General features: G+C 56.3%; 1 protein-coding gene across 3 annotated transcripts in view; it reads left to right on the top strand.

The window, feature by feature from the left end:
• The window catches only part of NEK6 (NIMA related kinase 6), a 984,684-nt gene that overhangs the window by 905,433 nt on the left and 58,567 nt on the right, over positions 1 to 20,684 (top strand). The window contains exons 1-2 of one of the 3 annotated variants that reach the window (XM_050760618.1): positions 10,354 to 10,472; positions 20,205 to 20,323. In XM_050760618.1, coding sequence (XP_050616575.1) covers positions 20,234 to 20,323 — 90 coding nt within the window. In that variant the 5' untranslated portion in view covers positions 10,354 to 10,472; positions 20,205 to 20,233. Of the gene's footprint in view, positions 1 to 10,353; positions 10,473 to 11,136; positions 11,321 to 20,204; positions 20,324 to 20,684 lie in introns of those variants that run through there. The other 2 variants (XM_050760617.1, XM_050760619.1) reach the window with 2 other exon arrangements.

The following is a 20,684-nucleotide window of genomic DNA, read 5'->3' as shown; positions in this document are numbered from 1 at the left end:
ATTCGTTCCTGCGCTTTCATACAGGCCCCAAAGATGAGTGCTGAATAGATCTTGGTCTTCAGCACGATGTTTTTTAAAAGCAGGCTTGCAGCGTTTAGTCCTTTGGCTGCACCAGCCAGGACTACTGAGGGCTGAGAACGTCTCAGCGCCCAGCACAGGCCGCCAGCTCTGGCTTTGCTCTTTTGGGTGGAAGAGCGGCCCCTCCCAGTAATGACAGGGCCCCGCCATTCCTGGCAGCGCCCACCAGCACGGCCTCCCCCGCTTTGTGGACAAAGGGCAGCCTGTGGGGCAGGAAGGAGGGAATCCAGCCTCTCCTGTTCCCCCAAGGGCCTTTATCTATTTTGGCAAAGGCCCTGTGATCAGACGTTTCCGCCCTGACAACTCCCTGCCAAGTGATCTCAAGCAAGGGAGTCCCAGAGCTCCCCTGAGCCCCACTTCTCTCCTGTGAAGCGGGAGGCACAGTTCCAGCCCTGTGCCTCTCAGGAAGGCTCGGGATGACAAGGCGAACCCTTCCCGTGCCTAGCCCAGGGCCTGGCACGTGGTAGGTGCTCAGTCAATATTGAATGAGAGAGAGCATCTTGGGGCCAGGAACATAAATTTCATGCCACTGCTGCAATGGAGCCTCAGTGGGGCCTCTTGGGAAGGAGATTCTATAGGCGTTTCCTTCCCCACATCCTGAAGACACAGTTAGCCGAGACGACTGGGCAGGGCTGGGGAAGTTGAGTGTGCGCAGGTAGCATTGGACAGAGGACAGATGTGCTGCTAATCTGCATCTCAGGCATTGATTGGTCACATGACCCATTGAGTAAAACCCACCTAGACTTGGTATCGCGGGAGGGAGGGTAGTGTGCAGGGAGCCCTGGAAGGGAGCCTGGAGACCTGGGTGCCAGCCCTGGCTCTGCACCACTTGCCAGCCATGTGCAGGCCGTGGCGGTGCCCTGTGGATCCTACTTCCTGAGCCTCCCCTCTGCAACCTTGATGCCACTGCTGTCATTCCGGCCCCTATCCCACAACTCGCACAGGGCTTGCCTCGCCTCCAGGCCTTTGCATATGCCATGCCCTCTGCCTGCAGTGCTCTGCCCCTATTCCTCCACTCAGAACTGCTTCCCGTTCTGAGGAAAAATCCCATGCCCCAGGTAGACTGCACACACGTTTCCCTGTGTTTCCACACCCTGCCTTGCAAAGCAGCGGGCACACTGGTTGTAGTTTATGCGATGCCTAAGAGCCCCATTGAGGATGGAGATTGGTCCCCCTTGCCTGGCACGCGGTCGGTGCCCAGCACTTGTGTGTCCATTGAGTGAGCAAATAATGGAATGTCTGGAGGCCTGTCACACCTCTGCTGTGTGGCTTGGTTTCCCCATCTTTAAAATACTGGATGTGGGCCAGGCGCAGTGGCTCCCGCCTGTAATCTCAGCACTTTGGGAGGCTGAGGTGGGAGGATCACCTGAGGTTGGGAGTTGACACCAGCCTGGCCAACATGTTTAAACCCTGTCTCTACTAAAAATACAAAAATTAGCCGGGTGTGGTGGCGCACATCTGTAATCCCAGCTATTTGGGAGGCTGAGACACGAGAATCGCTTGAACTAGGGAGGCGGAGGTTGCAGTGAGCTGAGATGGCACCACCACACTCCACACTGGGAGAAGAGCGAGAGTCTGTCTCAAAAATAAATAAAATAAAATAAAATACTGGGTGTGGACTGGCGGAGTCCTTGGTGAAACGTGAGGCCTCGAGTGAGTGGACTCGGGTCTCTCCTGCTCCCGGGAATAGAATGGGAGTGTGGCAGCAACCACACACACGTTTGTTTAATGATTATCCAATGTTGACCCAAAACTATGAACAAAGCTCCGGGGATTTTTCTGGGCGTTCAGCACAAAATTCCCGGTTAATGGGTTCCAGTGTCTGAAAAGGCAGGACTGACATGGTCTCTATGGAGTCGTTCTGACTGCAGCTGGGCCCTGTCCTTCCACACCTGCCCCTGCAGGAATTCTCCCAACGCCTGTGGAGGGAAGAATGTGTGTGTCTGGGGTCCGAGACCACGTGCCCCGCCTGTTGGAACTTTCTCTGCTCTTGCATGTATGTCTGGTGGGAGCTTCCCTTCATGACACATCCAGTATTTTATTTTATTTGTTTATTTATTTTTGAGACAGAGTCTCACTCTTGGCCCAGTGTGGAGTGCAGTGGTGCCATCTCGGCTCACTGCAACCTCCGCCTCTCTAGTTCAAGTGATTCTTGTGACTCAGCCTCCCAAGTAGCTGGGATTACAGACGTGCGCCACCACACCCGGCTAATTTCTGTGTTTTTCGTAGAGGCAGGGTTTCTACTAAACCCTGCTTCTGCCGAGATTCATCCCCAACTCCAGGCTGGCACCAGTGTTCAAGCCCTTGCCTCTGCTGTCTCCCAGGTCTTCACATTTGCGCCACTCTGACTGTCATCTGCAAAATGAAGGCAGGAATGCCCACGTCATGGGGTGAGCTGATGGACCCAAATATGTGGTGCAGTAGGTGCCACAGAGTAGTGGCACGTGATTTCGTGGCTCTTGTTAGCATGAGTATTCCTTACTTTAGAGAGTGGAGCAAAACAGACCAGCAGATTGTTTAAGCCAAAAAATGTCTGTTGTCTAAAGAATTTTGTTTTGGAAGGCAAACCCAGGTTTGGGGTCAGAACCGTATTCCCTCAGGAACGGCACGGTTGCATGTCGTGGCATATTTTACAGGCTTGGTGACCACTCAAGTCTTTGAGCCCTCCATGCGGATGCTCTGAGGTCCGGCTTTTCGGGAAGCCCTCGCACAGCTGGTCTGCTTGTCGCGTTGGTAGCACCGTTTCCACAGAGCAGGCTCTGTTTGGCTATGAATAGATGTTTTTCTCACTCTTTTCTTGGATGCCTGAATGGCAGGCTCCCTCCTGCAGTCCCAGAGGCCGACCTGCATGTAAAACTCCAAACGGACATCAGCGTGGGGTCGTCTGTTCCTGCTTGGACTTGAGGCTCTCAGCGAGGCTCAAAGAGCTGGGTCGATGGCTGCCGTGACCCAGGGAGCCTCTCGAGAGTCTCCCAGGCTATACTTTCTAAAGGCTACCGAGTGAACTGAAGACATCAGAGTTCACGGAAGAGGCAGCAGATCGGAGCAACAGCTGAGATGGAGGAGGATGGTTCAGGATCTCCAAACACGGGCCCGCTGGCTCCATGGTGTCCAAGCCACAGATGCAAAGCCTGTTAGGACAGGAAGGACACGAGACAGCAGCCAGGGCCGGCCGCAGACGGGAGGGCCGGGCCACCAGCAGCTAGGAGTGTGGGTTCTGGAGCCACACAACCTGGGTTCAGATCCCAGTTTTTCCCACCTCTATTGGGCAGCATACTGTAGGCCTCAGTTTTCCCCTTCTGTAAAACGGAGATAATAATTTACCTGTATCACAAGGCTGTTATGAGGATTAAAGGAAGTTAACATGACTCACGTGCATAGGACGATGCTGGGTACACAGTAAATAAATACAGATAAACTGAGGCCCAGAGAGGGCAAGGGACTTTGCTGCGGTCACTCAGCAAGTCATTGGGGCAGCCAAGGCTGAAACTCATGACTCCTAGTCTCGTGGACAGTCCCCCCCTTCCCCACCCTCCCCCTCAGTCAGACTTTTTCAACACTGCCTTTTGCAAAGGAAATCGCGTGACCCTTCAGCCCACAAGAATTCCAACTGCACAGAATGTCTGAAACCTCTTTGGGCTGGCTGGGGGCCTTGTTGCAATTCTATTCAGCTGTTAGTTCTTTTTTTCCCTTCTCTTTCTTTTAAAGCTCTATAGGATCCTCCTTTCCTGTCTCCACAAACAGAAAAATTAACCTCTTGACAAAGGAGTTGGAAGACTTGAGTCCCTGCTATGTGTCCCTGAACCAATCCCCCAGCCTCAGGTCCCCCGGCTGTGAAATGAGAAGGTGTCCCCTGTTGACAGGGAGGTGGCCCCACCTGCCAGTCTGTGATTTGTGATTGCCACAGAGACAAGCCAGCTGAGAGGTGCCACCCCTGACGACGGTCGGGTGAGTGCTGATTAAACAGAATCTGGTGACACATCCTTCTAAGAAGCAAGGTGAAACCTACCAGAGATACTGCGTGCTTCCGCCCACCTCCTCGTGTCAAAGGTGATTTGAGTCATCAGACTGGCCTGCACTTTTCTTGCTCTGCTGTTTCCTTGCGGTGCCCCTGAGCCACTCGGGGTCCCATCTGCAGACTCCAGGGCGTCAGACCTGAGGGGCCTGGTCACCTTCTGATTTCTGCTGGGCGCCCCAGCCATGAGCTTCAGAGGCTGCCAGCCTAGTGTGTGAATCTGTCTCCGAAGCTGCTGACACTGGTAGGGACTTCCCCTCTCTGAGCTTCAGTTTTCTCGTCTGTGAAATGGGTGCCTGGGGGTGAGATGAGGTACACAAGCCCTACCCTACTTCACTCCCCTCTTCCTTCCTGCCCAAGAGGCCCCGGCTCACCTGGGATCCAGCTGAGGCACAGCAGGTGTTGATATGTCCAAGTCCTCCCTGGCTGCGGGGGACAGGGGACAGAGGGACAGCTGGCCACGCCAGGAAGCCTGGGGACAGACCCTCGGACATCAGGGTCAGGAGCATCCAGGGTGCAGCCCTCTTGGCCTAGTGACGGGGATCCCTAGGGGAAAGACCTAGGGGCCAGGAGGTCATGGAGACAAGACTCGAACCCCGGATTGGGGCCCCCAGGTCCTCCTGTCCTTTGTGCAGGCTCACTTTCAGGTTACCCTGGCACCAGCAGGGGCCAGCCTAGTTGGGCCTGGGAATTCAGAGATGGGTGTCAAGGTGGGCCTGGAGCACAACATAGGCAGATGCAGGGCCGAGCCCAGCCTTGCTACCTACCCCCTGGTAGGGGCCTTGGGCAAGTCATGGCCACTCCTGAGCCCCCATCTCCTCATCTCAAAAATGAACATCATTCCCACTCTTCCCACCTTTCAAGGTTTTTGAGGCTTCCTACGATAGTGTGGACAAAAGTCACTCTGTAGACCATCAAAAATTGCCTAGGCCAGGTGCGGTGGCTCACGCCTGTAATCCCAGCACTTTGGGAGGCCGAGGTGGGTGAATCACCTGAGGTCAGGAGTTTGAGACCAGCCTGGCCAACACGGTGAAACCCCATCTTTACTAACAATACAAAAATTTGCTGGGTGTAGTGGCATGCAGGTGTAACCCCAGATACTTGGGAGGGTAAGGCAGGAGAATCACTTGAACCTGGGAGGTGGAGGTTGCGGTGAGCCAAGATCACACCATTGCACTCCAGCCTAGGTGACAGAGCGACACTGTCTCAAAAAAGAAAAAAAAAAACCCGCCCAGAAGAAATGTGTCATGTCACCCTCTGGGGCATTTCTGTATCCCTGTCACCAAGGCAGAGTCTGGTATGGAGTAGGTGCTCAGTAAGTGTTGAATGAATGAATGATAAAAGTTACCTATTACATACCGAGTGTCACCCAGGGAAATTTCCATAAGGTGTTCTCATCTTCACAGCAACCCCAGGAGCTTAGGTATGGCCCATTTTACAGATAAGGAAGCTGAGGCTCAGAAAGTGAAATTACTTACTGAAGGTCACACTGCAGGTGGCTGAGGAAGTCAGGATTCACACCTGTCTCTTGAGCCCGTGTCCTTTCGGGTGCTCAGGTGCCCACTGAGTTATTCCTTCCCTGGGGTGCGCTGGTGAGTGTTCAACAAACAGTTCCGGGACGAGGGAGATTTGTACACACCCCTGACTTGTAGCATTTGCCAGTTCCCGTGGTGTAAAGATTCCCACCATGGCTGATATCAAGCAACCAGTGTGGTATCAGCTGTCTCACAAAATCCCTAAAATGTAACAAGCTGCCCCCATGAGCCAGAAGCCAGCTTAGTGCACCCCCATAGCCCTCTCCTTTGCACAGCCCCGTGCTCACCTAAGAACAGCCGCAGAGTTAGGAGTGTCCCTCGAGGCTGAAACAGCAGACCGGAACTAAGCCAATGGCTTGGGTGGGAGTACCTGTGCCTGTAGACCCCCAGCCCTGTCCACCAGAGGCCGTGGAGCTCCCTGGCGTCTCAAAAGCACACAAAGACTTGGTTGGATGGATGAGACCTGAGGATGGATCTGCAGGACCGAGACTGGAATATTAAGGTCGGCCAACCCCATGGCGTGCGATATTCCTGCCAGGCCTGGAGCAGAGCCCTGTAAACGCCGGGATATAATGGACAATAAAAGTCACTGGAAAATAGTGACTCTCCTAGGACCCCTGTCATCTCTGCCACATGCTGCCACTGGAACCGTGAGCCCTGTGATCATGAGGCACAATCGTCATGTAAATATATAGGGTCTCTCGCCAGCCGCGCGCCAAGATTTATTTTATAGAGACAGTGGGGGAGGGGGCCAGCTCAGTTTCATTGTCCTGGTAACTTTGTAAAATGCTTTGCCGTCACCTCCCAGCTCCTGGAAGGATGCAGCAGGAGCCCAGCGGCCTCACTCGCCCTCTCAAAAGCGAGCTCCCCAGAGGCCCTGGACACCACCTTCTAGGTCCACAGGCCCAAAGGCCTGGTGTCCATAAGGCTGGAGCTCCCGGGAAAGTGGGTTGCTGGAAATACTTGTTGCAGGGATATTGCTGTTGCATGAGTGCTGGTTGTTTATGATTACAGGAATTATAATGGTAGCAGTACCCACATTGATTGATGGATGGATTAATTGATTGATTGAGACAGAGTCTCACTCCATCACCCAGGCTGGAGTGCAGTGGCTTGACCTCAATTCACTGCAAGCTCCGCCTCCCGGGTTCACGCCCTTCTCCTGCCTCAGCCTCCCGAGCAGCTAGGATTACAGGTGCCCACCACCACACCCAGCTAATTTTTTGTATTTTTAGTAGAGATGGGATTTCACCGTGTTGGCCAGGCTGGTCTCGAACTCCTGACCTCAAGTGACTCACTCACCTCAGCCTCCCGAAGTGCTGGGGTTGCAGGCGTGAGCCACCCCGCTCAGCCCAGTACTCACATTTATTAAGCTCTTCTGCATACCTGGGCCCTGATAGTCCTGGGCTGGAATTTTACCTGCATGTAAAATACCTCACTCGGTCCTCACAGCAGCGCTACAAGATGGGTCCTACTGTGGCTCCCAGTTTATAGAAGAGGGAACTGCAAAGGGATGACCCTGGGACTGGCCCAAACTCACATGGCCAGACGGAGGCAGCACCGGATTTGCACTCAGGGCTCTCAGACCCCTGAGCCCGTGCCGGCTGCCGCTCCACCTCCCCACTGCCTGGCCTGCTCTTCCCAGATCCAGGACATTGCCTCCCTGGAGCTCCCTTCAGTGCCCCACGTTGAAATTAATGGCCGCTTCTGTGATTCAGCAATGCAGTTAAGCTCTTTGGGGTTTTTTGTGTTGTTTTGTTTTTTTGTTTTTGTAGAAACAGGGTCTTGCTCTTTCACCCAGGTGGAGTGCAGTGGCACAATACTAGCTCTCCACAGCCTCGAACTCCTGGGCTTAAGTGGTCCTTCCACCTCGGCCTCCCGAAGTGCTAGGATTACAGGTGTGAGCCACCACGCCTGACCTAGTTAAGCACTTTGATTGGATCCCGCCCCCACCGCCAACACACACACACACACACACAAACACACACACGTACACACTCCATCTGCTCCTTCGCTGAGGGGAGGGTGCTCTGGACACACTGCTGAGGGTGTCCAGGTCAGGACTCAGGCCTGCATTCCCATCCAAGCTCTGCCTCTGCAGCTAGGACTCCCTGAGCCTCAGTTTCCTCATCTGTCAAATGGATACACTGTCTGCCTTCCAGGGTTGTTTTGTGAGCACACAGGCTGCCACTATCCCTGAAGGATCCGGCCCAGCACCTGACACTGATGGGTGCCCTGGGTGCATGCCTCCATTCACACACCTCCATAGCTGTGTGTTGGGGAGCCCAGGAGGCATCCAAGCCACAGCTCCATGTGGCTGTGGCTACTGTGCATAAGGAGGGCAGTGTGCAGGGGCTGGAGGGCTCAGAACTGATCCAGGGTCCAAGAACAAATTCCCTTAGCAATGCCAGACCGAAAAGATCTGGTTTTCTAGTGCCCAGAAATGAGCACGTGATGAGACGTAGGATCCCCAGCTTAATTTCAGAGCAACCCAGTGAGGCACAGATCCTCTGTCAACCATACAAGAAACATCTGAACAAGAAGAGCCCTTCTAGACTGTGGAGTCCAGCCCACCCATGTTGCGGGTGGGGAAACTGAGGCCCAGAGATAGCCTGTGACTTTCCCAAGACCATGCAGCCCTACAGGAGTCCGAGCTCTGACTCCGGGGCCACCAGAGCTCACACAGAGCAGCTCAGAGCACAAGCCGCTCCCGCAGAGCTAAAAATGGCCACATACTTCCTAAGCCCAACTCCAGGGTTCAGTGAGGATCCTGGTCAGGAGAGCGACACTGGAAGGTGCAGGGGTTGCCGTGGCGTGGCCCCAGATGCTGTCATTTTGTGCCAGCCCTGTCACACCGTACGGGTGGTAGGACTGGGTAAAGAAGACGCCACCACTCGGACGTGCTGAGCTGTGCACAGCTGCATGGAGATGGTGCTGGGGGCTCGCGGTGACTCTCAGGAGGCCCCGGCCTGGCCTATCTGGAGCCTTCTCTGTGAATTGATGCTGGCAACGCCCACTAGCAGGGTTGTAGGGGCATGGATCTGTGGCCACCTCCTCCAGGGGTGCCGCATGCACCAGGTCCTGACTGGGAGTCCAGCCCCCAGGGCCTGTGGACGGCTGGCCTGGGCCCAGCCTCAGCCCCCCCAAGGGTGCTGGTACCTGGCATCTGCCCGACAGTTGGGGCCGGCTGGCAGGAAGGTGTGTGGCAGGTGGCGGAGCCTCAGTGCCAGGATCTCACTCGTGCGTCCTCCAGGGCCTCAGCTGCTGTATGCCTGTGTCGGTCCCGGTGGTGGTGGAGCTGCAGATGGGGCACGAGGGTGGTTTGCCCAGGGCAGAAGTGGCACGTTCTGAAGAAGGAAGCAGGCGCTGGCCACGGAGAGCCCCTCTTGGGGACCAAGGGCTGTGGCTGGCCTGCAGAGCCCAGATTCCTCTCACAGACTGGGCGGTGGGGCGGGGGTCTTTCTAGCCTCCGTGCCCTTGATCCCACGGTGTCTTCTACTGGGAATCCCCTTCCCCTTTAGTCCAAACCCTACTGGTCCTTCTGGGCCACTCAGGTTTTCTACCTGTTGTCCAAAGCTCCCCGTAAGCTGGTCCAGCCAGAAGCAGCAGCCGTGGGTCCTTTTCCTGGGCAGCTTCATGCTCTTTCTAGCTTGTGGATAGCGGTTCCAGGGCCTGCTCCTAGGGACCTGTAAGAGCAGGAGCTGTGTCTGCGTCGTTTTGGGGTCCCAAAGGGAAGACAGGAACACTCCGCGTCCTCTGATCCTGGATCCGCACCCTCATTTTGGAGAATGCAGGGCTCGAATAAGGATGCAATAACAATCAAATAACAACCCCATTGATGGGGTATCTGCTGTGTGCCCAGCCTGGCTCTAAGCTCTTTCGACTCGTGCGATGTCTTGTAACCCGCCAGCACCCTGGGCGGTAGATACTACCATTGTCGCTGTTTTACCCCTGAGAACGCAGGTGTACACAGCTGGGATGTGGCTAAGCCAGAACTTGAACCAGGACTGCCACCTGCCAGGGCTCTCATCTCATGGGCAACCAAGGATTTGGGCCCAGTTTACAAAGGAGAGAATAGAAAGGGTTAAGCTTTTAAAGGGACAGCAAGACCTGGGCACGGTGGCTCACGCCTATAATCTCAGCACTTTGGGAGGCTGAGGCCAGCAGATCACCTGAGGTCAGGAGTTCGAGACCAGCCTGACCAACATGGAGAAACCCCATCTCTACTAAAAATAGAAAATTAGCCGGACGTGGTGGCGGGCGCCTGTAATCCCAACTACTCAGGAGGCTGAGGCAGGAGAATCACTTGAACCTGGGAGGCGGAGGTTGCGGTTAGCCAAGATCATGCCGCTGCACGCCAGCCTGGGCAACAAGAGCAAAACTCTATCTCAAATAAATAAACAAACAGCAAGAACAGTTATGCTATTCAGCATCTTGCTGGGCCCCGGTGTGGATAGGTGGGGAGCGAGCACAAGGACCAAAGGAAAGGACCCTTATCCCTCCCTGAGCCCACACTGGTCTAATCGGGTGGCACTGCCATCCGATTCCAGTCCCTGGTGAGCAGGGGGCTCCGTGGTGGCTGTGACAAGTTCCATTCGCCTTGGAGGTGGCAGCCGGAGCTATTTTTAGAGCAGTGCGTGGTGGGGGAGTTTCCTTTTGGCGGTGTCTGGGGACTGGAGTCTTGGGAAGGGGAAGTCCCATGCGGAGACAGAGGCCCTTCTTCCTGCACCCAGCCCAGCCCAGAGAGGCCACCCGGCTCCCTGGAGGCACCCGCACCTCATGTCCGTCCTCAACCCAGAGCTGAGCAGACCTTCCCTGGAGCTTCTCAGGAGCCACTTCAAAAGGTACCCAGACTTTCTCTGCCTCCTGCTATGGGAGCCGCTTGCTCTCAGGGGTGTGTCCAATGATGGATGGGGAACCAGGCCCTAGGGACCTCCAGGGCTGGGGCTCCAAGTACCTCGACCTGGCTGCACCTCTGCCACCCACCACTGCCCATTTGGCCAGTCCCACCAGCCTGGCAGGACCTTTGCCACTAGCCTGGGACCTGGTTTTACGTTCAGTAATCCCCGCGCTTGGCCAGAACTTCTGAGTTTCCAGGGAAGCAGAAAAAGCAAGTTTTCTTTCTCCAGGGTGGGTTTTGTCTGGGAAGGAGACAAAATTAGGGGAGACCAGGGGCTTGAAAGCTTTCCCTGCATGGAGGCCACTGGATGGGGAACACCAAAGCCCTCCAGCCCCGGGGCTGTTCCGCTTGGTCCTCCTTCCACTTGGTCCTCCTTCCACTGTCGGTCAGCAGGGTATAGCCGCGGTTTGAGACAGGAGTCTCTGCTTTGAAATTCATCCCTTCCCTTAAGCCCTAGGCTCTCCCCAGGGGCCCGCCCTGGCATGAGTTGGCCTGGGGGGCCAGGCTTCTCCCTCCTGGCCTCAGGTGTTTCTGTACTAAGTCAGCAGCCCCTTACCCAGCCTCTCCTCTGCCACCTGCTGGGGCTGTTTAGTCTCTACCCCCAAGGAAATTTCCATGTTCAAGTAGAGAAGACACAAGGATTAGACAGAGACAGCACGGGTGAGCAGGCTGTGGAGCTGGGAGTGACTGAGTGAGTCCAGGAAGGCTGCCTGGAGGAGATGCCCAGGAGAGAAGTTTGCTGGGAGGCAGCTCATTCCAGGCAGGAGGAGCAGAGCCTGCCAAGGCCTGGAGGTGAGAGCAAGATCATTTCCCCAATCAGGCAGGGGTCTCTGGGATGAAGGACCTGCTAGCGGGCCTGGGACTCCTAGAGTGAGACCGCAGCTTTCCCCAGCTGCATTGTGATCTCCAAAGGATCACCTTAGGCAAACGATTCAAATGCAGACTTTGGAGAGGGTTGGATCTGAGTTCAGAAACGGGCCATGCTGCTTCTCAGCTGCATGAGCTTGACAAGCCATTTAACTTCCCTGCACCTCAGTTTCTTCATCTGTGAAAGTGGAGGGCTTGCAGACCTCACAGCAGGGATATGCTGAGCTGCTGCCTGCAGTTCCCGACACAGAGGAAGCACTCAACAGATCTCAGCTTCGTCTTCAGGGAGGCTGGGAGCGAACCCAGCCTTGACTAGGTCCCAGAGTCAAGAACCTTCTGGGCAGAAGCCAAAATGCCTTGTTGCTCTTTTAACTGAGAGACAAGATGTTTACAGCTCCTGCATTTTCTTCTTCCACAATTGGGTTTTATTACCCGAGGAGGAAGTGAAAGGTGATTGCAATGCTCCTCGATTTTCAAAAAGGCGCTGGGAACCCTGCAGTGTATGGCCCAGTTGGTTTTGAATCGCCGGTGACTTTTGGCTGATCTGTGACCACAGGGATGCCGAGCCTTCAGCAGAGGTTTCTTGGGGTTGCAGGAGGGTGGGAAGAGCAGGAGGATGGGAAGAGCCCCCTCCACCTACTGGTCAGAGATTCATTCCGCCGACCCCCCCTGGGTGCCCACTTTTCACCAGGCCCTGGGTGAGGCACTGGAGGTTTAGAGATGACCACAAAGGTCAGTCCCTGCCCTTAAAGGCTGGCCGAGGAGGCAGACATGGTGACAAAGGAAGCGGTTTGTGCCCGTAACAGCCCACCTTTAGGGAGAAACCTGTGTAGATACCACCAGATGGGAAAGGGAAGAAGGGGCCTTAGTGCCCCCTGGATGCCCACTGTGTACTCACAGAGTCCTCGCAGCCTCCCTGCCAGTTCGGGCTGTTCCTCTTTGTGGATGGGGACGTTTAAGGTTCAGGGAGGGGACGGGACTTCCCCAAGGTCCCATAAGAAGTGCCAAGACTATGGCCGGGCGTGGTGGCTCATGCCTGTAATCCCAGCACTTTGAGAGGCCAAGGTAGGAGGATCACCTGAGGTAAGGAGTTCGAGACCAGCCTGACCACCATGGTGAAACCCCGTCTCTACTAAAAATACAAAAATTAGCTGGGCGTGGTGGTGTGCGCTTGTAATCTCAGCTACTCGGGAGCCTGACTAGTGTGTTAGGTCCTCCCTGCCAGCCAGTCTGCCTGGGTGTGGTCGTCCTTCCAGCCCCTGGGGCTTGCGCTGAGTTTCTTTCTGCAATTGCTTGCTCTGGCTGCTCTGAGAAGCAGGTTCAAATGACCGGAGAATCGCTTGAACCCAGGAGGCGGAGGTTGCAGTGAGCAGAGATCGCACCATTGCACTCCAGCCTGGGTGACAGAGCAAGACTCCATCTGAAAAAAAAAAGAAAAAAGGAGTGCTGAGATGAAGGAGGGCCCAGAGACCCGGTCCTGGCAGATGAGTGGGACTTTGCCCATTGAGAGGCACCAGTGGGTCTTCAGTCCAGGGCTGGTGCATGGAATGACGTGGAAGCGCCAGGTGCTGTGTCGCTGGGGAGGGGGGGCGGTCATTTAATATGGCTGCATATAGGGCCTGGCGGATATTGGGGGCAAATGCATGAGGGCAGGCTTGTGCCAGGTGGTCAGGGAATGGCTTCCTCCAGTGTGCGGACCTCGTGCTGTGGAGTTTCGGGAGAGATCTGCAGGTTCAGGCTTGTGTGTTAGGAAAACCTTTCCATGGCGGGCTGGAGGTTGGGCTGGAGGGGAGTTGGAGGCTGAAGGTGACTGTAGGGACAAGGCCAGCACAGGGTAGAGGCCCCGGGGTGAGTGAAGACATTTGGAGGAACAATGGGTGGGACTGGATGAAGACCAGGGTGGGTCCTGGAGGCTACAGCGGCCCTGTTTCTGGGTAGGCACCACGTGGCCCCCAATCAGCTGGCCTCCTGATCCTGCAGGCCCACCCTGGGGGAGGCCCCGCCACCCTGAGGAAGGGGGCAGCGGGGAACCTGTCTGCATGGCCACCTTCCAGGAGTGGCTCATGGTCCTGCGTCCCTGCACCGTAGAGAAGCCAGGCTTCCGCTGGTCATGGAGCTACAGAATCGGGGTGGGATGCATGGCGTTGCGGGTGGAGGGCTGAGGCGAGCGTGAAGGAACACAGGACCCAGCCGGAAACCAGACACCATCTGTGGCTTGTCCCCTCCAGCTCGACAGGCCCCCATGACTCTGGCCTGAGATCAGGCTGCTTCCTGTCAAGTGATGAATGGGCAACGTCTGCTTATCCTGAGACCAGACAAGAAGGGGGGCCGGGGCTGGGGAAGGGCCCAGCCGCCAGCGCCACAGCTCTGGGCCAGAATTCATTCATTCAGGCATTTATTCACACCCTCTTCCAAGGCAGTTCGGACCAAGGCAGGCTTGGTTTCGAGTGTCAGTTCTGCCTGCCGCCTGCTGTGTGACCTGGCACCCGCCACTTAACCTGTCTGAACTTTGGTTTTTCCTCTGAACAATGTGGAACATAGCGGTGCCTGCCTAGGTGTCTGTAAGGGTGAACGAGGTACACGCAGCACTGGGCACCTGCCTGGTGCATGCGTGGTACACGCTGTGTTGGCGGGGGCTGTTATTCTGGTCCTCCCTGCCAGCCAGCCTGCCTGGGCGTGGCATTCCTTACAGCCCCTGGGCTTGTGCTGTTTCTTTCTGTGATTGCTCAGTCTGGCTGGTCTGAGGAGCAGGTTCAAATGGCAGCTCTCTCCACTGTGTGGACTTAACTTTGGCAAAAACCATGTTTCTCCTTGGAGCCTTAGTTTCCTCATCAGCAAAACAAGGGTGATGGCACTTTGCAGGTTTCTTGGGAGATGCCGTCTCACCCGTGGATGTTGGCTGATGTTGAAGTCGGTCCAGCCTTGACCCAGCCAGCGGCCAGGTGCAGTGAGCTGTCCTTGCCGAGCCTCCAATCTCCAGCTCCCTGGGGCACGTGTCAGTCAGCGGAGCCTCTGCAGGCTGCCTGAAGGCCCCAGGCAGTGGGCATCCATCCTAGGCCCCTGCCACCAGGAGCCAGCTGGACCAACAGACATCGCCCCTGGTGCTGGCACTGGTGCTGCCAGTACCATTCGCTCGGGGCAGAGAGAAAGCTGTGTGTGCCTGAGTGCGAAGCCACAAGGACGGCTTCCTGCTTTAGGGAAAACAACCTGTGTGAGGCTGTCCCCTCGGCTGGAGGCCCAGAGGAGGGGCCTCGCTCGGAAACTGCGGGGGAGTACAGTGTCTGGCCGAGGCTGACCTCCAAGGCCAGGAGTGTGGTTCTCCCTGGGCTTGGCAACACCTGTCAGTCTGGGAGCCACAACTTCCTTTGCCACCTCTACCCTCTGCTTCAGTGGACAGAGCGAGACCATGCCTGTGCTCAGAGCCTGGTGGGCATTAGCTGACCCCTGACCATGCCTGTGCGCGTGCACACACAGGAGCAGAAGAGGCAGGCGGGACACACACTGTTACCGCCTGCGGGGTTCAGAGCAAGGAGAGGTTAAGAGCCAGTATATGAATGCACTTCCGTGGACCCCGGTACACATGGATCCTTGCAAGCTCATGCCCCGAAACCTGCTCCAAGCGGGGTCCTTGGACAGAGCCCGCCTGGTGTCTGAGGTCGTGCTTCACTGGCCGGGCCACGATGAGCCACCAGTCTCCATGAAGTGTGGCATTTAGCAGGGGGCACAGGGGGGACTTCCCCTAGGTGAAGTTTCCAAAAATTCAGAGGCAAGGGCCGCATGACAGCCTTGGTCAGAAAGGCCACTTGGAACCTCAGAGCCAGCCCATTACAGCAGCCGATCCCTTCCAGCAGGTGCCTGGATTAAACCCAAGTGCTCGTGTCTCCCTAGGGTCACAGCCCACATTAGTGAGAGCCTCACCATGGCCGGGCAGGGTGCGGTACAGCGGTGGGCTTTGCTTCGTCAGCCACGGCTCATGAAGATGATGATGTTTGCTCCAGGGCAGTCCTAAAGAGGCCATGCAGCGTGGGACATAGAGCGGCCATCTTGGGTCCAGCAGCCCCAGCTCTGTCACTTACCAGCTGCGTTACCCAGGGCAGGAGCGACCCTGGGCAAGTCCCTGCCTCAGTCCCCGTGTCTGTCACATGGAGGTGATCACTTCTCCATTGTACAGCGAGGGTAGCTTCAATAGCTAAGTGGCCTCATAGCTAAAGCCTCAGAGGTCCCTTCCCATGTGCCAGGCTCTGTGCTAAGGAGTTTACAGTGACCCTAAGAGGACGATCTGACTGTTAGCCCATTTTCCAGATGAAGAAACTGAGACACAGCGTGGTTAGATGAAACCAGGCCAGGACCTGGACCCCCGCAGTCCAGCTCCCCACCAGCCTCACTGAACCCTGAGGCTCCTCCCAATCTGGTCCCTAGGTGCCTGGGGACACACAGCAGGCGGCAGCCTATTGTTGTTCAAAGCCAGGAACTGGAGCTGGGAAGCCTCACTGTGCAGCTATCCACAGTGCCTTGCAAATGCAGGGCCGTTGCTTGAGGCAGAAGAAAAGCCCTCTTTGAGGTGGTGTTCAGTGTGGCCTGCGGCTCTGGGTCTTGCATTCCATGGATTTTTGGCCCCTGACTTGGGCTTGGCAGCCACTACCTCATTGTTCTGCAGCTTGGCAGGAGCCGCGGGATCCCAGGGACAGGCAGTCCCCAGTGTTACCCGGAGGTGCCTGCACACATGTGCTAAGGGTCTTTTCCCTGCTCCCTGTGGCTCGTCCTTCCACGTACCCTTTGCCTTGGTCTTTCTGCATCTGAGCCCCCTAAGAAGCAGTTTCTGGCAGGAATTTCCAGAGCAAAGGGCTTGGGTTTCTGTTGGGGAGTGGACCAATAGAACAAAATGCCTAAAATCCAATACCCATGGAGAGCCCCAAGAGGCAGTGGTTCCTTGGAACAAAGACGGGGTTTAGAGTCACTGAGAGCTGGATTTGAATCCTTTCTCTGCAGCTTATTAGCCTAATGGCATCGAGCCTCTTCTCTCTGAGCCTCGGTTTCCCCATCCATAAAATGGGTCTACTAACAGCCCCGAGGGTGAATGGGAAAGACCTGGCTCACATGAACCCTCATCCCTTCCTTTCTCCCTTCCTCCTTTCCCCCCGCACCTTCCTGCCTCCTTCCCCTCAGCAGGGACCCTCTCTGGCTGTCAGTGAGCAGGGGCTTGCAGAGTCCTCCGTGGCTGCTGCTTTCCTAGAACAAGGAACATCAGCACCCACTGGCTCCTCCCTGGAGGCTAACGGTGCCGCAGGTTCCATTAGGTTCTGGACAGAGCAGCTTGTAATGACTGGGGTTTGGCAGCAAAGGCAGTGTAGACAGTGGTGCTGCATCAGCTTTCTGTGGTCAGTGGGGCAGAGTCTCTGGGGGCTCCAGCCCCTGGGGACCCTGTGGGGGAAATGGGCCCTTGTGGTCCGCCAGCCCTGAGATCACCCCTGTGCATCAGCAGCACAGGCCCCATTCTCAGGTGGACAGAGGGCCCATTCTGGGTGGAGCCGACTGGAAAGCTGATGGTGTTGCCGTGTAAGACCTGTGGGGAGTGCAGTGCCGTAGTTTTGGACAAAGATGCAGTTGTCGGTTCAAGTCCTGGCTCCTCTTGCCTGTGATCCATGGGACCCGGGCAAATCTCTTAACCTTTTCGTGCCTCAGTTTTCTCATCTGGAAAATGGGACCATAATAGACCTTACCTCATGGGGTTGTTGACAAAATCAGATGGGCTAATAGAGGTGAAGAGTGTAGGACAGGGCCCAGCATGATCAGGGCCCTGCAATTATTAGCTCTTATTCCTGGTCCCCCTTGCACTGCTCCTGGAGCCCTGCCTGTGTGAGGCCACAGGTGAGCTCCTGAGAGTGTGCAGACCATGGCCTCTGGCCACAGCTGTTGGAGAATGCGGTCAGCGCCACGTGGGGAGGGCAGGAGTGACATTCCCAGGTACCTGCTAGGCTCCCCCGCAGTGGGATTTGCCCAAGGTCTCAGCTGGTGAGTGACAGGGTCGAGATTCACTGCCAAGGTTTCCTGTACATGGGAGGCCCCAGGGCAGGTGGGCAGGTAAGCCGATGTGTGTGTGGGTCTCGCAGGGGTGACCTGTGGGCCGAGCCTGGTGCCTTCTGAGATAAAGGTGGAACCTTCTCACTGAAGACAGTTCTCCACCCTTTCCCTGGAGGTCTCCCTAAGGGCAGAGGACAGTGAACATGTCACCTTGGGGGTTCTGGGGCTGCAGCCGGAAACAGCTGCAGAGCCTACAGGAGGCTCTGTTTTATCTTCAAATTCATGCGCATTTTACATTCTGCTCCCTCTCGTGTTTCCCCCTAACAAAGATGCCTGGAGAAGGTGCTCCGTGTTTATCTGTTTGTCCTGGGGCTCTTCATACCCTGGGTCTTCCACTGTGTCATCTGGGGATGTCACCTGCTCTCCAGTACAGGAACTCAGCACAAATGGTGGAGACACTGAGGGTGCCACGGTCCCATCTGCATTTGAGGGCTTGGCAGGGAGAGCACTGAGCGCTGGGAGACCCAGGTGGGAGATGAGGCCTGTGCTGAGGCAGAGGCAGGGGTGGGGAGGGAAGAGGCAGGTGCACCCATAATGCCCCTCCATGTAACACTGATCTAACAGTGCTCTGTGTGCACAGAGTAAAGACAGCAAGAGACCTGCTGATTGGTCTGTCCACACTGGGATGAACCACATCAAATGGCCGAGTCTGTGGGTCAAAGTTGGTTGAGTTTCTGCAGCTGCCCAAGCAGGAGACTGTATGAGCCGGGCTTGGCAGGACTTGCAGCCAGCGAGGGCCCCCCGACCCTGAGTTGGGCGTGTTCTACAGTCCATACCATCCACTTCCCTGCGCTCTCACGTCCTGTAATCTATCTTGAGAGAGCAGGTTTACCCCGGAACAGCCTGTGGAAGGTGTGGGGCAGGGAGGGGAGCTGGGCCGCCCTGAGGATACAGAGGGAGAAGGGTGCTGGGAGCCAGCCTGCAAGTTCTGGGGAGCCTCAGGGTGCCTTTGAGGGCACAACTTGGGAGGCCCAGCTCAGCGGGCGAGTTAGGGTTTGGTGGACATCCTTTGAGCCTGAGAGATCTGGTTGGTCAACCACTGTAGCTGGAAACAGACTACAGTAGGGGGGAAGGAAGAGTGACTTGTACCCTGAGACACAGTGGCCGGACCTCTTGGAGCTGGCTGTGACAGCCCGGCGGGTGTTGATGCCTTTCGCACCTCCTGGAACACCCCCGTGTTAATGGGGGCGTGGGTCTACCCGGGAGGGAGTGGCAGGGCTGCTGGCCCAGCAGACTCAGGGAAGACTCTTGGTTTGGAATTTGACTGGGGCGTAGGTGACCAGGTGAGACAGCAGAAGGTGGGGTCTGTCTGGAGAGAGATGACATCTTCGGCTGGGTCCTCCAGAAGCCAAACCTGAGATGGGGATATGTAGGCGTGGGATGTATGAAGTGCCCCTGGGGGAACCACTCAGGGAGGAGGGAGGGCAAGGCCAGGAATGGGCAGGAGATGGACCAAAGGTTCCATCTCAGACAAAACCCGCTGACCACGCCAGGGGCTCTAGGATGCGAGTCACAGCTTAAGAGGGCCCCAACCTGAGACAGGGGACTGGCTTTCATGCTCAGTCCCTTAGCTGTTGAATAAGGGCCACTGCAGGGGGGCCCTCCGTTCCTCAGGACTTCTGATTCTCCAGGGGTACAGCAGAGCTGCTCTGGGAGCCTAGGCCAGACCTCAAGGGGTTCTGCCTAGGATGTGGTCACACGAGAGGTGCCCTGGGGACATCCAGGGCTTGTCGGGGAGGAGGAGCAGCGGCCAGGAACGGAGGCCTCACCACTTGCGTGATCTAGTGCCTTTCATGCACACCACGTGGGAGCCCTGGCATACAGGAGGTGCTGCAGAAATGCTTGTGAGGCGAGCGCAGATCTCTCCTCCCAGGGAGGAGGAGGGCTTTTCCCCTGGCATCAGGAAGGATCCCGGTGGCTAGGTCATGTAGCTTCTGTGCACATAACCTCAGACCCTGCCCCGGAAGCACTTGTCTGATGGTGGAGGCCAGAGGCTAAAATATTGGAGGAGATGCTCCGATGGCCTTGAGCTCAGGACTGGGTGCCTAGTGGGTGCTTAACCAGGGACCTGTGGCTGCTGTGACTACCTGTGACCAGCGTCTCTGACTCTCCCAGGGCAGCACAAGCCCTGGAGGCTGAGGGGGGCTGTTCCTTTGCACAGAGGTCTAAGTAGGACGGCAAACAGGACCTCTTGACCCTGGCCTTCCCTGTGTCACACGTGTGGTGTGCCAGGGCCCAGCCAGGACAAGGACATGGGCTCCTTCCCAGAGCCGCTGTCTGCAGCCTGATCAAGGCCTTTCTCTTCTGAGCACCCAGGCTGCCAGCGTGGGTATAGGTGAGGGTGACAATGGGGGATAGGGGTACAGAACGGCTCCTCAAGAAGCAGGGGCAGTGCTGTGGAAAGAACAAGCCTTTGGACTCCAGCAAATGTGGGGTTGAATCCAGTGTCTTCCTTCCTGGCCTTGGGGGCTGCTGATGGACGTTTACCTGCCTGGAGCTTCTTCCGGTGGGAATAATCCTAGTGACTTAGGACGGTCTAACAGAGGGCGACTGTGTCACCCGGGGATGTCCAGTTGTAGCCCTGCCACTTCAGAGCTGGGTGGCCGTGGGCAAATTACTAAACGGCTTTGCACCTCAGCTCACGCGTCTGTAAAATGGAGTGAGCAAAAGCCCCTCCTCCTTCTGAGGGTCTCAGAGAAAGTGACCAGGCCGCTGTTTTCTGTTGCAGCTCGTGCCCTTGTGAGGCTGGCATGCAGGATGGCAGGACAGCCCGGCCACATGCCCCACGGAGGGAGTTCCAACAACCTCTGCCACACCCTGGGGCCTGCGCACCCTCCTGACCCGCAGGTAAGCCCCTCACCTTTGTCTGCAGCACACTGAAGATTCCCCAAGGAATACAGATCCCTGAGCCTCCTTTGTGCAAACTCCTACTGGTGGAAACCCTTCAGCTTCCTGAAACAGAACCTCTTCTTGAATGCTTCCAGTGATGGGGAGCTCACTACCCTATCTAGTGAGCTCATCATTGAATTCAGTAATACTCAGAGAAGCCTCCTCTGCCAAACTCTAGGCTGGGACCCTGGACCCTAATCATGCCCCTGGGTGTTCCGAGTGGATGGAACAGCTTTATCTCGGGGATCAGCGTGGTTGGAAGGGTACAGAGGGTTCTGTGGAGGCCCTGAGGACAGCGAGGGACTCAGCAATGGGCTGA

This window comes from Macaca thibetana, chromosome 15, assembly GCF_024542745.1.
Source record: "Macaca thibetana thibetana isolate TM-01 chromosome 15, ASM2454274v1, whole genome shotgun sequence".
Lineage (NCBI taxonomy): Eukaryota > Metazoa > Chordata > Mammalia > Primates > Cercopithecidae > Macaca > Macaca thibetana.
Note: the sequence above shows the minus strand (reverse complement) of the source record. Positions and strands in the feature narration are given on the sequence as shown.